Source organism: Pelodiscus sinensis, chromosome 20 (assembly GCF_049634645.1).
Source record: "Pelodiscus sinensis isolate JC-2024 chromosome 20, ASM4963464v1, whole genome shotgun sequence".
Classification (NCBI taxonomy): Eukaryota; Metazoa; Chordata; order Testudines; family Trionychidae; genus Pelodiscus; species Pelodiscus sinensis.
In genome coordinates this window covers 7942219-7959079 of record NC_134730.1, presented here as the reverse complement: position 1 = coordinate 7959079, position 16861 = coordinate 7942219, and the positions used below count along the sequence as shown (strand labels likewise).

Sequence of the window (16861 nt, the reverse complement as noted above, 5' to 3'; positions counted from 1 at the left end):
CTATGAGGAGAGGCTGAAGGAGTTGGGTCTGTTTAGTCTGCAGAAGCGAAGAATGAGGGGGGATTTGATAGCAGCCTTCAACTTCTTGAAGGGAGGTTCCAAAGAGGATGGAGAAAGGCTGTTCTCAGTAGTGAGGGATGGCAGAACAAGGAACAGTGGTCTCAAGAGGTGGGAGAGATCCAGGTTGGATATTAGGAAAAGCAATTTTACTAGAGGAGGGTGGTAAAGCACTGGAATGGGTTACCTAGGGAAGTAGTGGAGTCTCCATCCCTAGAGGTGTTTAAGTCTCGGCTTGACAAATCCCTGGCTGGGTTGATTTAGTTGGGATTGGTCCTGCCTCGAGCAGGGGGCTGGACTTGATGACCTTCTGAGGTCTCTTCCAGCCCTATGGTTCTATGATTCACTCCCTCTGGGGCACTTGGCATTGGCCACTGTCGGCAGACAGGGTACTAGGCTGGATGGACCTTTGGTCTGACCCAGCATGGCCGTTCTTATGTTCAACACCTCAGCTCCAAGACATCCCAGACTAGATACAAATTATCGAAGATGGTGCAGCCCGAGACAGTGTAGGTCTGGTCAAGGCAGTAGAACTCCAGTCAACCTGTCCATGCCTTCTCCTGGAGCCAGGCACTGAGTGGTCACCCATGCAGAGGGGAAGGAGCCTCTCCCAGAGCCTTGGTGGGCAGCACCTGGCCCCAGGAACCTACCTGACCGAAAGCCAGGAGGTAGCACTAGGGACATAAAAGGCCTGCCAGAGAGGCCAGTCAGGCCCCAGCAACCAGAGGGAGAGGGGCCAGAAGCCTGCCTTGCATACCTCAGCAAAGAGGTGGAACCAAGGAAAGCTGAGAACCGGCTTGGGCTGCTGGGTCCACAACTGGATGAATTTCTGGAGAGAGTGCTTACCTGGCTGGAGGTTCCTGAGCTACGAAGCCCAGAAGACCTGCACCAGGACCCTACCTCTTTTCATTCCTGGATCTTGCTGACCTATTTATGAATTTTACACAACATCCCTCAGATCAGAAATTTTTCAGCTGCAAAAAGAGGTCAACGGGGGTGGGGGGTGGGTAGAGGTTCCTGCAGGTGGGACTGCAGTACTTTAAATTTCATTTCAGTAAAGACAACCCACACAACTGGATTATGCTCTAAATTAAAAAAAGTACCTGAACAATTGAACTAATTCTTAAATCACACAAAATCTGAATGAATAGGAAATGTCAACAGATCTCATTTTATAACATTATTCACATTTAAACATTTAAAATCACTCTTCAGTATTGGAATTAATATATATATCTTAAAAGACATTAGATCTCCATTAGTAATAAAAGACTCATTTCCACAGAGTCCTACTTCCGTTTTAAAAAGAAAATGATATTTGTTCCATACCTGGACCAAGCAGTGGGGACCGGTTCGGCTGGGCACTTGACTGGTGTGATGGCTGAGGTTCAGCCATATGTGTGTTGATAATGGTGGTACTAGTGGTGGTATTGGTTGCGGTACTGCTCTGAATTACAGGATTGTTTCTATCCCACATGTTTACAGTTTTGTTGTTGTTGTAGTTTGGATCACCCCATGCCGAGGTACCATCATCAATTTCCATCTTACGACGAATGGATGGCGGAGAAGGCTCTTCCCAGCCAGTTGCCTCACTGCTATCTTTTTGTTTGGGTAGCACTGGCCCACCAACCCATCCTGATCCAGTCTGTTTTACAGAAGCTGCTCCTCCCCAGTTATTCACACTGTTATCTGGGGGCTTACTAGCCCAATTCTGTTGAGGGCTAGGTTTCAGAGACTCTCCCCAACTTGTACTAGTCTTGGTGTTTGTGCCATTTCCCCATCCACTGGTCCCAGACCTTGTAGTATCATTCCAACCTGGCCCTGCTCTATTGTCACCATCCCAACCAGATCCATTCTTCTTTCCCTCAGCCAAGTGTCCAGGGACAGATGACTCCGTCCAATCTCCACTTCCTGAAGTCCAGCCTGAATTTGATTTCTGTCCATCTCCCCAGTTTTGAGATTTGGGTTTCTGAGGTTCACCCCATGTAGGTGATTTGTCATCCTGATTTGCGGTCCCACTCCAAGCATGGCCACTTTTGGCAGCAGTAGCAGCAGCATTGACAGCAGTAGAGCTGGCCGATTCTCCCCATCCCCCTGGGCCATTTGGCGCTTTGTTATTGTTGTCTCCCCAACCTGTATTTGTTGGAACAGCTGTAGGTGGAGAGTTAACCCACCCAGATACTGAAGAGGTATTTGTACTGTTCACGATGGACCCATCATTCTTCCCCCCTGAGTTTGAAGACTGAGAAGTTGTACAACCCCAGGCCTCTGTTCCATTGTCATTCTTTCGTTCAGACCTCGGGGATTCTTCAAATTCCCAGGCAGTGTTTTGCTTTACAGGAGTCTGTCCCCACCCAGTATTAGACAGAACTCTTGGATCAAGGTCATTCCTTGGCAACTGGACCTGCCCTTGGTCTATCACCCCTTTGTCTCTTCTTCGGGCCTCTCCTGATCCTTCTCTCCCAATGCTGCCCTCATTTTGACCTCCCCCACTGTCATTACTTTCTTCACTAGGTGTGGTGACCAATGCTGCAGCTTTGGCCCAAGAGTTTATTTGTTCATTGCCCTGCTGCATGGCAGGATTCTGGCTGGCAACACTAGAGCTATCCCACCCTGCTTTACCGTTGATGTCACTATTGGAATGCTGGTTTGGGAGCTTGCCCCATTCACCATTAACGCCATTACTGATGTTACGGTTGGGGTGGCCCCAAGCTCCAGAATGCGTATTACCAACACTACTATTGCCACTGCCTCTGCCCCATGCCAGTATCCCAGGACCAGCAGGAGGTCCTGAATCCCATGCACTTGCTCCATTTCCTTCCTTTTGCACAGTGCTGCTAGATCCATTCTGTTTAGCACTTAATGCTGAGTTCACAGTGTCTCCATTCCCCTGACTGAACCCAGAATTGCTGTTTCCTGTGGCAGGATTACCTGGGGATATTCCCCATACTGAACTGCTCATTCCTTCACCACTGCCCCCACTGACTTGAGAAACTGATGTTCCATTAGCACCAGGAAGGCCTTGCAGGTGGGGAGAGATGATGGCCCCCATACTAACAGCCATCCCCCAGTTTGGCAGTCCATTAGTCTGCATTGCATTGATAGGGTTTGGTGAAGAGTTCACGGGATTAGTGTTATTTGGTCCATCAGTGTTAAGGTTCTGAGGTTGTACGCTGAAAGACACATTCTGAGAAGTGGACGTTTGTGGTTCTGTGCTCTCTTGCGGCAGCAAGTTTCCCCAAGCACCTAAGGTGCCTGTTGGGTTACCATTCTGGTTGCCCATATTCTGACCGATGGCACTGACTGGACTGCAAATACTGGAAGTGTTGCCTGCTCCCACAGTTCCTTCATGTCCAAGTACAGGCCAGGCAGCTGGATTGGCATTAGGATTAAGGTTAAGATTAATGCCAGCATTTGAGTTGGAAGCACCCCAGCAGTTTTGACTTCTACCATCTGCAATCATGTTGTCCATCTTTGCATCCCCACCACTGGCAGAGCAGTAAGCTAGGCCAGAGGTAGAGCCAGTGGCCACACCCCACACTCTGGCTGAGTTTCCATTACCGTTTGCTCCACCAGCTCCAAGGGCACTCTGGTTAGAAGTGCTTTGGATGAGTGCTCCATTGGCGCCATTATTGCCATTAGTTTTCTTTGTATGTCCAGTGAAGTTGCCTGGGGCACTCCCTGTAGCCATGCTACTGTTCTCTGAGCCACAGTTGGAGGCAGAGTCAGTTTCTGTAGTACATTCTGAAGCAGATTCAGTCTCAGTTCCTGTAATGGAAGGCCACGCCTCCTTGTCAGTCCTGTCTATTATCACTTTATCCCAGCTGCAGCTGGCTTCACTTCTGAAATTGGGCTGCTGTCCCCAGTGGGAATTTTCATAATGGTCTCCCAAACCACTATGACTAAGATCTGAAAAGAATTAAACAAAAGTCAGAATTAGTCTGCCACCCACATTCTGTCAAAAGAACATTAGTAAATACATTTTACTTTCTCAGTTATGAAACCATGCTCTAAATGAATTCCAAATTACAATGAAACCAAGGGATACACTATTTTTACAAGTATATAAAATGGTTCTATGCACCACAGTGAATACATTATGTATTTCTGTTTTTTAAAAGTATTTCTATTATGATGTTATAAAAGGAGTTTAATCATAAATGTATCTTTTAAATTATCAAGTTCATATTTAACATTTTCTGTAAATTTGACAAAATTTTTAAACTGGAAAGTTTTGTTTCAGAACTGACCAGAAGTGATAAATATTTTGTGTCTTTCAGGATACCAGTAGAAATTGAAATTAGTGAAAAACAAATTGATTAAAGACAACAAATATGTTATACTTAGGCAGAGTACACCTGTAAAGAATAAAAAAAAGTAGCTTTGAGAAGAAAACTATTAGATTAGGACATCTAAACTATCTGTTTACCAATGCAGGATGGTCCTTAGTAAGGATGTGAAGGTTTGACTGATTAACTGGTTAAGGTTAACTGGTGGGGCAGGCAGGAGACTGCTCAGATAGGGGTTGATCCAGATACTAGAGTAGTCTCTGTTCATGGTGGGCTTGGGTGTCCTACAAGCTGGGGCTGTTTCAGACACCCTAAAGCTTGACCTGGTTTGATTTTAAATGTCTCTATTGATGGGGCTTCCAAAAATAAAACCTTACAAATTTTAAAATTTTGGTCTCTTGGTCACAGTATTTCTGCACCAGAAATAAACAATCCACATTGGAGTGACTTCAGGACTATGCTGGTCTTGGCCTGAGCTGCCTGTTGTGCTATAGCTGGAAAGGCCCCCTCCACTCTATTTTAGTAGTTAACCAGCTAAACATAAAGTTTAACTGATTAACTTATTAAATGAGCTTTTACATCCCTAATACATGAATATTATTTCAACTGGCAATTACAGTCCAATTTGTTTTAGAAAACCAAGAAAATAAATGGCATCTTTGTACTTATCCTTAAAATGCAGCACCAGCCTTTTCAGCTCCAGATCCTCTTGTCCCATTCCCCCCAACACTCCTCCAACATATAAGTCAGTGGTTCTCAAACTTTTTGGCCTGTAGTCCACCTGGCTCAATGCAAACCTTTCTGTGGACCACCAGTTGCTAATGTAAACTTGCCGTTAATTACATAATTACGCTCATGGCATTTTGCTAGTGCTGCAGCTAGGGGAGAACAGTTTAATTTAACCAGTAAGAAAGGAAATATTATTATTAAACAGATTACATGCTTTAACTTTCTCATGTTAGTTTATCAAACTCCATTTTAAATAAAGTAAAATATTAATTTATGTCCAATACAAAGGTTTCAATGTTGTCTTTATTTGTGGCAAGGGTGGGGAACCTGTTTTGGATTGGGGGCCACTGACTGACAGAAAAATCAGTTGGGGACCACACAAGTGAGAAGCAAAAAAAACCCTCCAAAACCCCCCAACCCTCACTGATGTGCCCCCCAAGACACCTCACTCCTGTGGTGCTGCAGCTGCGTGTGGCAGGGCTTCCCATGGGCTGGATTTACTCTTCCGGGGTTTTGAGGTTAGTGGATTTAGTGGGCTCCCCAAGCTCTGGGGAGGGAACAAAAATGAGGGGTTCTGTGTACGGGACAGGGCTGCCAAGTGAGTGGGATGGGGTGAGAGAGCAGAATCTGGGTGGGAGGTGGGATGCAGAAGGGAGTGAGGGTTTGTCTGGGCAGAAGGGAGTGAGGGTGTTGGGTCTGGGCGGGAGGTGGGATACAGGAGCAGGCTGGAAGTAGGGTGTCTGGCCAGAGGGGAGGGGACAAGAGCAAGGGAAGGTGCAGTGTAGGGAAGGAGAAGGGTGCATGAGCAGGATGGGGGTAAGGTGTCTGGCCAGAGGGAAGGGGGCAGGAGGAAACTGGGGGTATGGTGTCTGGCCAGGGGGGAGGGTGCAGGAAAAGGTTGGGGTGCGGGGTCTTGGTAGGGGGCAGTACAGGAGCATGGTAGGTCTAGGCATTGGGGGCTCTCACTTGCTGTGGGGAAGGGAGGGAAGGAGGGTGGAAGGGGAGAGCTGAGCTCGAGCTGCGGACCACCTGGAATGGTGCTGTGAATCACTAGTGGTCCGGGGACCACAGTTTGAGAACCACTGGTATATCCCTTCATGCTTTGACCACCATTCTGGAGGACATGCTTCCTTGCTGATGGTGCTCATTAAAAGTGTTAATGAAATTTATGAATGATCTCTTTGAAAAGAGGATTATGTGTGTTTCACTCTGTTTTACCCATATTCTGCCATATATTTCTGCCATATGTTTCTCAACTAGTGGAATGAGTACCCTTAGGGGTACTCAAGAAAAGTTTGGAGGGTATGTCAACAAACTGAAATTTGGAGAAAACTGAATTTTTGTTTTAAGTTTTACAGTGCTTTATTATTTTTTTTACCTTTTACAGCCAAAAATGTCATTGCCCGCCCAGCTACAATTAAATTGTTTAAACAAATGTGTTACAATGGTAGAAAAAAAATTGTGTGTCTGAAAACTGTAGGTTTTGGGGGTACTTATAATTTTTTTTGAAAAAGGGTACTTTATAAAAAAGTCTGAGAAACACTGTTATAGTAGTCTCTGATGATGACCCAGCACATGTCCATTTTGCTGCAAAAGGCAAAGAAAGTACCAATGTGAAATTTCTAAAGATTTAAGAATCTGAAGCACCTTCCAAAATTTGAGAGGTTTAAGTGTACAGCATGTTTTCAGAAGAGCAATGCTTCAATGCTGAAGCCACAGAATCTGAACCATCTAAAAGAAATATCAACCTTCTCCTGGTAGCATCTGACCCAGATGATGAAAATGAACTTGTGCTGCCACACATTGCTTTGGATTATTATGGAGCAGAACCCATCATTAGCATAGACACATGTTCTCTGAAATGGTGACTGAAGTATGAGTGGACATATGAATCTTCAGTGCATGTGGCATATAAATATTTTGTGATGCAGGCTACAAAAATGCCATCTGTATGCATGTTTTCACTTTCAGTTTTATATTGTGAACAAGAAGCAGGCAGCATTATTTCCTGCAAATCTGAACAAAATTATCTGAGCTATTGGCTGAACAAGAAATAGTACTGAGTGGACTTGTAGCTCAAGATTTACATTGTTTTATTTTTGAATGCAGTTTTTTGTACATAATTCTACATTTTAAAGTTCAACTTTCACAAAGAGATTGAACAATAGAATATTTGTGTTATATGAATTGAAAAATACTATTTCTTTTCTTTTTACAGTGCAAATATCTGTAATAAAATAAATATAAAGCGAGTTGTTCGAATCTATTGATTTCAGTTACACGTGTAACATGTTCACAAAATTTAAATAAATGATATTCAGTTAACAGTGCTATTAAACATTACTAATTTTAATTGCTTAACAGCCCTAATTTATATCATTACTATTCATCATAATCTCTAAACAGGTTAACTTTTAAATTGCAAAATCTAAGGTTTAACGAAGGTATACACCAGTATACATGTTCTACCCTATTTTCTTTTTAACACGCTGATTCAAAAAGGCAATGGTGTATAATATTTAATTTGCAATGATAAAATGAAACATAATGCTGACTGAGACACCATTCACCAGTCAGAATATAGAGTGGTACAGAGCCAACAGAAAAAAGCCAAATGCTCTATTAGTAAGCACCATTTTGCCTAGCAACCTTTTACAACTTATCAAGACCGAGAAAAGGTTTACCACAGCAGTTAAAGCACAACTGCAATGATCATTCCCTTTTTGAATAAATCAGTGTCGCTGATTCACTGCTATGCTCAGGATCATATACTCAATTTAATTCAAGGGTCTCCAACACATGGCACGTGGGCCACCTATGGGCCAGAGCATATTCATAATCCAGTCCAAGAGACCCAGCGGCCCAGAGGGGTTGTATCCATCCCCTAAGCCTCGTCCCTTCCCACCACCATCCTGGCTTCTCCCCCCAATTGCATCTTGATCCCCAAAGGACCCACTGTTGGGGATTACGGGAGAGGAGGAGAACACTGGTGTGGGCTGGCATGCCCTCCCCACTCCAACTGCTGAGTCTCCTGTGCAGGACTGAGAATATGCTCCAACCACAGGCCATTAGTTTGAGACTCCTGATTTAATGGTACTCTTTCCATCATTTGCCACACAAACAAAGAAAAATACTGCTGTAGAATGTATTAGTTTGATTTAAGGCATTTTTTTTATATTTTGGCACATGATGTTGAAATTTGTGTTTTAACAGTTTATAAAGCTTTAACTTTTTGAATCTCAACATCCACCATCATTAAATTATCTGACACTTCACCCTCCTCCCCCATTCACCAACTAATATTTTCTGTGAAAATGTAAATAGATAAGAATTGAAAACATGCTTAAAACTCAAAATGAGGCAATTGTGAAAATTTAAATTAATACAAATCTTTTTAAAATGCTTACAAATAAACACTGGTTTGAGCTGCTGAATTTATAAAAATATTTTTTTTTGCCAAGAATAACTACTATCCAACAATGTAAGGCACTTACGAAAAAGGCCAATATAATTGAGGGGTGTATTAACAGGATGATATTATGGAAGCCATGAAATAATTGTTCAGCTCTGCTTGCTAATGAAGCTTTGTCTGGAATATTGTGTCCAGTTTTAGGTGCCATCTTTCTTTAAGAAAGATGTAGGCAAATTGGAAAGATTCAAGAGGACAGTAACAAAAGTGAGAAAAAAATTGGGAAATGTGATTTATTAGCAACGAGAAGTCCTATGACACCTTATAATAGATTAACAGATTTATTGGAACATAAGCTTTCATGGGCAAAGACCTACTTTGTCAGATGCATGTAGTGGAAATTCCAGAGGCAAGTATAAATATACAGGCACATGAAAAGAGTACCAATCAAGAGAAACTACATACATCTGACACAGTGGGTCTTTGCACACAAAAGCTTATGCTCCAATAAATCTGTTAGTTTATAAGGTGCCATAGGACTTCTCGTTGTTTATGCAGATTCAGACTAACACGGCTACCCAGCTGATACTAATGATTTATTACGAACACTTGAAAAAAAACCCTCAGTGTATTCAGTCTTGAGAAAAGACTTACGGCAAACGTAATTAGGGTTACCAGATGATTTCAAAAAAATACTGGACATGCTTGATCTCAGATGGTGGTGGAGACTGGCCGGAAGGGGAGTGGGGCTGGTCGGGGGAGTGGGGCTGGCCACGGGAGATGGGGGCGGGAAGGGGGGGGGGAACGGCCAACAGAAAGCAGGGCTGGCTGGGTGGGGACTGGGGGTGGGGGGGAAACAGGGATGGCTGGGAGAGATGTGGCCGGCGGGGAGCGGGGCTGGCCCAGAGAAGGTCAGGAGGAGCGTGGCTTGCCAGGAGAGATCGGGGGAAGGAACTGGACGGCGGGGAGCGGGGTTTGCCAGGAAGGGGATGGGGGGAGCGGGGCTGGCCGAGGAAGACTGGGGGGTGGGGAAGGGAACTGGCCGGCAGAAAGCAGGGCTGGCTGGGAAGAGGTTGGGGGGAGTGGGGCTAGCCGAGGGGGAACTGGACAGCAGGGATTGGGGCTGGCCGAGAGGGGGTCAGGGGAGCTGGGGGGAAACCGGCCAGCGGGGAGTGGGGCTGGCCCGGGTGTACGCAGATCCCAGGGTGCTGCCTGTCCCACGCATGGTCCCGGCGGGGCATATGAGCAACTCCGGCCCTGGGGATTCCATCCTGCCCGGCCCCACCCCCACCTCTCCTCTGTGTAGTTGCATACTGCCTGGCTTGTAGACACGCTCATGCAGTGTGAGTGTGTCTACCAGCCAGGCAGTACACAACTACGTACTGATACTCACAATAATAATAAAATTTACTTAATTAGAAAATACCAGATATTTATATGTCCAGTATTTTCTCAATTTGTTTTCCGGAAAGAAAACTCAAATACCGGACTGTCCAGTTGAAAACCAGACACCTGGCAACCCTAAACATAGTAACAATCTTCATATATTTATAGAGGACACTTAAGAATTATTTTCTATGTCTATTGAAGGTAGGGCAAGAAGTAATAAGGAGATTAGGTTAGATATTAGGAAAAACTTTTGAACTAGAAGTACAATTAATAACTGAAATAGGTTATCAAGGGGCTGCAAGAGCAAGAGCCACTGGACCAGCCGCCGGAGCAGGAGCCGCAGGGCCTGCTGCCTCCACCGCTACAGTCCCTGGGCCGAGCACACCCGCAACGCCGACCACGGGGGCAGCCCACCCAGCCACGGTGGACAACCCTGACGCTGCTGTCACAGACTTCGGGCCTGCCAACATCATGGCCACCACGAGCACCGCGCCTGCAGGTGTGGTCTCTGTCGGCCAGGGGACTGGGGTAGGAAGCAACCCAGGGCAGGGGGCAGGGAACCCCCCGGTGGGCTTGGCGTGTTTCGGGGAGGACTCCCCGCTGAGCCAGTGGTGGGAACCACCCACCACTAATAGGGCCCTGGGTTGGGGCCCGGTGGAAAGGGAGGGCCTGGGGCCCCCTACCCCATCCTCTCAGAGTTTGGACTAGGCCTCAGGGCCTGCGTTTGCCTCAGACTAGGCCTCAGGGCCTGAGTTTGCCTCGGACTAGGCCTCAGGGCTTATGATTGTAATGGACTAGGTCCTAGGGCCTGCGACTGTGATGAACTAGGTCCTAGGGCCTGCAATTGTAATAGACTAGGTCTCAGGGCCTGTGAGTGTAAAGGCTCAGCCCCAGGGCCGAACTGTGCGGGGTGGGACATCCCGTGACACTGAGATATCCATAAAACATGCTTTGGAGATTGCCTGGCAACTACTTAAATGTGTCCCAAAACTGTCATACGTTATGAGACTAATAGTATGTTTGTATATAGTTTTATCAGATCTTATATTCCTCTTATACCTGCAATGAGGAGTAACAGAAGTTGAATTAAGAGCTTTAATTCGAACTACCTAGCCCATACCGCGTGTAGCCGCGGGCAGGTAGTTCAAACTACCGAGCATTTAAAAATGGCGGCTCCCGGGAATATGCAAATAAAGCCCAGGATATTTAAATCCCGGGCTTCATTTGCAAGTTCGAATGACTACATTAGTCACCCTGATTCGAACTAGGGTGGCTAGTGTAGACATACCCTAAGTTAACAATGTAAACATAATATTACAACAAAAGAGCCAATTGGACAGAGAATCAGATCTGGTGAACTCCAGATTAGGTGTACCAAAAATCACAATGGATCTCTGTCCTTGTTAGCAGAAGTATCAGAATGAAGACACACATGAACTCTTAAGCCTGGAGGAAACTTATAAAGGATCACCGGGTAGACCTAATCTCGAGTTTATCCAGAGCATCATCTGCCTTTGAAATGAAAGGATTTTAAAAAATAGCTCCACTACTCTGGATGGGAGTATGGGAAATGACTTTAGCTTTGAAGACTGATACAGAATGGATGTATAAAATGGAATTATTTGGATCACACACATGTTGGAGAACACCATCAGGGATTCGTACATCACAACAGAGAGAAAGAGCCAAACTGATTGGAACCAATGATAGAATGGGTTAGATCTGCCTAATTTGCAAAACAAATGTAAAAACTTTACTATGAATTCTATTAATCAGTATGGGTATGTCTACACTACAAAGTTAGTTCGAACTAATGGACGTTAGTTCGAACTAACTTTCATAGGCGCTACACTAGCGCTCCGTTAGTTCGAACTTAAGTCGAACTAACGGAGCGCTTAGTTCGAACTAGGTAAACCTCATTTTACTAGTTTGAACTAAGGGCTGTGTAGCCCTTTAGTTCGAACTAGTGGGAGGCTAGCCCTTCCCAGGTTCCCCCTGGTGGCCTCTCTGGGCGCAACCAGGAAAACTCTTCTCCTCTCCCCCAGCCCCGGGCCCTTAAAGGGGTAGACTCTAGCCAGACGGCACTGGAGTCAGCCAGCCCTGCCAGCAATCTCTGCCCCTGAGCCAGTGGCCCCACAATGAGCCAGGTAGCCAGTGGCAGTGAGCCGTCCCCTGCCCAGTCCCTAAGCACCCAGGGGCCAGCCAGGGGCCGTAGACGGCGCGTGGCCTCCTGGTCTAGTGCGGAGGTCATGGACCTCATTGAGGTTTGGGGGCAGGCCCCCAATGTCCATGATCTCTGCACTAGGAGGAGGAATGCGGCCGTCTACGGCCGCATAACAGCTGCCATGGCCAGCAGGGGACACAGGCACACCCAGGAGCAGGTGCGAATTAAGGTGAAACAGCTGCGGCAGGGGTACGCCAGGGCCACAAGGGGCGGCGCCGCTGCAGGGGCTGCCACCTGCCCCTACTTCGCTGTCCTCCACCAACTCTTGAGGGGCAGGGAGGTCCGTGCCAGCCCGGGGGACATCGAGCCGGGACCAGAGGGCCCTGACCTGGACGCACCGGAGGGGCCACCGCCAGCTGTTCCAGCAGGGTCGTCCAGGGAGACCGTACCGGGTAAGTAGTTTGAATTAAGTAGTTCGGGGGGGGGGGGGGAGGTGGGAGGGAGACCAGAGACCGCGTGCGTGGGCCATGCCTTCCATGGATCACGTAGACACCCTTGGGCAGGTGGCTCCAGCTGCGTGACACCTAGGGGCCATTGCCCAATAGGCACATGCTTGTGCAAAGAGACGTGACATGCTCCCGACCCCGGGGCAGGACCCAGCAGGATGCTTTCCCTTCACATGTCTCCTCTACAAGGAGGCAGGGGACATCTCCCCCTCCCCCCCGCCGCCCCGGCCACACTATACATGGCACAGCGACATGGGTGCGGTCTTGGGGCAGCTCCCAGTCCCGGGGAGAGCCAGACATTCTGACCATGGCCTCTGTACAAGCACAGCGGCTGTGACGGTGCAGGACATGGTCACCCTCACATTGCGGAGTTGGGGAGGGGGCTGGGCATCATCCTCTGCGTCCCCAGGGAGAACTGACCACTTCTCTTCTTTCTCTACAGCTGCACCAGCTGCTCGTGCAGGGCGCACTACCCCGCCCGGGACATGCTCCCGCACCCGCGGCCTGCTCCGGACCGCCAGCACGGAGCAGGAGTACCGGGACCAGCACCTGGGGGCCCTACAAGCCGTGCACCGCACACTACAGGCCTGGATGAGGGAAGACCTGCAGGTCCGCCACGAGCTGCTGGCTGAGCTCCGAGGGCTGAGCACCAACCTGCAGCTCCTGCTGCAGAGCATGGTGCCCCGTGCTGGTCCTGCGCCTGCTGCCCCCCCAACTGCTGTCCCTCCTCCCACTCCTGCTCCCCCTCCCACCTCTCCCTCCTCAACCCCCACAACCTCTTCCTCAATGTCCACACCCCCCACCTCAACCTCCGCACCCTCCACCCCATCCCCCCGGGGACGCCGAGGCCCCCTCCCTCACCGTGCTGGGAGGCGGTTGGCCCGGTGAGACCCCCACCCCTGATCCTTCAGTTTCCCCACCCCCTCCTTTCCCTTGCTTCCCCCTTTCAGCTCCCTCCTCCCAGTTTTCCCCCTCCCCTCTCCCACCCTCTCTCTTCCCCTCTCCCACCTCCTTTTCCCAGTTTCCCCGAGTTTTGTTAAATAAACAGAGTTTCTAGTTTTGTCCACATGTTATCTTTATTTTGTACATCAAGAAGAGGGGCTAGGGAAGGGTAAGTGGAAGGAGGTGAGGGAGGAATGGGGCACGAGCCCCCGATGGGGAGGACTGGGCTGGCTCTGTGGGCTTCTGGGGGTGGAAGCTCTCCTGCAGCCCCCCAATTGCTCCCTCTCCCTAGATGGCAGCCTGCGGCAAGTGCAGCTGGGCTGATGGCCGAGTGGTGTGATGTGCCCAGTGTGGGTACTCCGGGAAATCCAAGCCAGGACTGGTTTGCAAGCGGGGCACCCCTGAGAACTGTCTGTCCGGGGTGGGGGTCGGGTCCCTGTAAGCGCAGCCCTGGGCTAGCCTGAGGCAGCATCTCCACGCTCTAAGTCCTCCTCTGATGCCCTGCCGGCACTGCTTCTGGCCATCCTTAAGCTCAGTTCAGGGTCCACTCTGTGTGGACATGCTAGTTCGAATTAGCAAAACGCTAATTCGAACTAGTTTTTTAGTCTAGATCCGTTAGTTCGAATTAGCTTAGTTCGAAGTAACTAATTCGAACTAAGTTAGTTAGAATTAACATTGTAGTGTAGACGTACCCTATTTTATTATTTTGTAAGTATTTATATTTTGATAGTTCCCAAAAGCCCCAAATCAGGATTGGGCCCCCATTTTGCTCAGTACTGTACACATATATAAGATAAACAATCCCTGGATTAACGAGTTTACAATATAAGGGTATGTCTACACTAGGTTGTTAATTCGAGCTAGGTAGGCAAATGAGGCGACTGGAGATGCAAATGAAGGCTGGGATTTAAATATCCCGGGCTTTATTTGCATGTTCCCGTCCAGTCGCCATTTTGAAATTTCACTAGATCGAACTCACTGCCGTGCGGCTACTCACAGCAGTGAAATGTTAATTCAAACTAAGTCCTTAGTGGAATGAAGAGTAACAGTTAATTCAAACTAAGGACTTAATTCGAATTAACGTTTCACTGCCGCGTATAGCAGCGTGGCAGTGAGTTCGGGCTAGTGAAATTTCAAAATGGCGACCGGATAGGAACATGCAAATAAAGCCCGGGATATTTAAATCCCGGCCTTCATTTGCAACTCTGGTCGCCTCATTTGCCTACCTAGCTCAAATTAACGAGCTAGTGTAGACATACCCTTAAAGCTCTTTGTAAGCATTGTCAAAGTTTGTTTTAAAAGTAAAATTGTTAGGACTCAAAACTGAAAAGAACATTACCAATCTTAATCCTGGAAAAACAGCTACTATTTCATGTATATGCTTTCAAGATTCCATATTTATCTTGCAAACTGACGACAAACATCTAAAGCGAGGGTGTGACGGACCCGCGGGGGTCCACACTGCTGGGAGGGAAGCCTCTCTTCCCCGCAGCGAGGAAGACAAGTTGGCGCCACAGCCGATCAGGGTAGTTCCGGCCACCGGCTCAGTGAGGCCGGGGCCGAGCGGAAGGGTGACGTGGCCCTGCCATGTAGCAGGCGGGGCCGAGTCATGCCGACGCTCTCCAGTGTGACGCCGGGGGAGCGTACCGGCAGGCAAACGTAGGGAGGCTCAGGGGACGGGGCTCCTGATGCTCCGCCCGACATCCCAGAATGGGACGGTGCGGGGGGGGGGTCCACCATGAGTAGTTTCTGTTCTGAAACAGCCTAGGACTGATAATACCAAGCATTCTGCTCTTCAGATTAACAGTTCACTAGGGCTATGTCTAGACTTCAAGCCTCTTTTGAAAGAGGCTTTTTCAAAAGAGACTTTCGAAAAAGCCTCTTTTGAAAAAGAGTGTCTAGACAACTAGTACTTTCAAAAAAGCAAGCTGCTTTTTCGAAAGAGAGCACCCAGGCAGTCTGGATGCTCTCTTTCGAAAAAGTAGTTTGCATTACATACCGCCTTTTTTCGAAAGAGCACTTTCAAAAAAAGGCGTTTTTCCTCGTAAATGAACCTTTTCCCTGGTCGAAAAAGTGCTGGGTTCTTTCAATTTACTTTAGAAAGAATTCGGCAGCAGTGTAGATGCAAGGAAAGTTTTTTCGAAAAAAGTGGCCTTTTTTCGAAAAAAAAAAAAAAAACCCTGTAGTTTAGATACATCCTAGGAGAGCTTGAGAACCACTTACCTCCAAAATGCATAACTTGAAAACAGTGTCACCAATAATCACTAATCATTCAATCCATCTTATAAGGGGTAAATAACAGACCAATTTTTTTTCGCTAAGTAGTGAGGTGAAGTATACTTTAAAAACTTTGATTTAGTTACTTATTCAAAATAGAAGCCATTTTTTTGGCTCTAATTAGGAATGTTAAAATCCAGTGTAACTGGTTAAACAGTTAAATGTGAAGTTTACTTAACCGGCTAACCAATTAAGGGGGCATCTCTCCAATACATTTGGGCTGAAGCAGGCCATCCCCACCAGCCCAGCTGGGCTGGAGCGGTCCACCGCTGAAAGGGTGGGAGGGGAGCTGCTCCGACCCCCACCAGTTAACTGGACCAAGTAAGCATCACCTGTTAAGGGTGATGCTTACTTGCTAACATTTCACATCCCTAGCTCCAATAGCCCATAATTAGCTTGAGCAATTCAAACACATAGTTTTGAGTTTGGCAGCACTCAAAAGACAACAAATAACAGATATGAACTCCGACAAGAGCAAGACACACAAAAAAGCTTCTTTTATCCATTAACTCATTTTAATAAGCAGAATGATCCTTCTATGTATCATTCAGTCTACTCAAAAGTTATAACCCCCTTCAGTGATATCATATAACATATAAACTATTTCTTTTTGGATTTTCAGTCTATTCTAGAAAAAATATACTACATTATTTCCCAATTTTCAATTTGTTCATAGCACACAGTTCAAACTAATTACACCTAAGACATTTCAACCATAATGGAAGATTAAGCTAATTTACAAAACATATTGGGGGAGGGAGATTGGATGAAATGTTAGAGACTAGCACAGATTCTTGAAAGTTGTACATTAGCATATTTTAAAAAAGAAAAAGAAAAACTGAACAGCTCAAGTTCAATTTATAAAATGCTTTCTCTCTCTTAACAAAAGAACAAATCGCACAACCCAAAAAATGAAAGGTAAAAACAAAATCTCCTCTCATAAGAATATCTTATTGCAAGTTTTATTTCTTTATTGAGCAACATAATAAACACTCAGTTTATTTTGCGAGCAATGATTAAAGCCAGTGTCATTAGTCCTTGTGAGGATTTTAAATCACAGTACTAATCAGATAAACTTTATGTATCCTGATCAGGCAAG

The 16861-nt window shown here is 46.7% G+C and overlaps 1 protein-coding gene across 7 annotated transcripts in view; it reads right to left on the bottom strand.

The window, feature by feature from the left end:
• Positions 1-16861, bottom strand: part of TNRC6C (trinucleotide repeat containing adaptor 6C) — a 344243-nt gene that overhangs the window by 135470 nt on the left and 191912 nt on the right. For all 7 annotated transcript variants that reach the window (XM_075903558.1, XM_014573581.3, XM_075903557.1 and 4 more), the window contains one exon: positions 1387-3966. In XM_075903558.1, the coding sequence (XP_075759673.1) occupies positions 1387-3966 (2580 nt within the window). The remainder of the gene's footprint in view (positions 1-1386; positions 3967-16861) is intronic.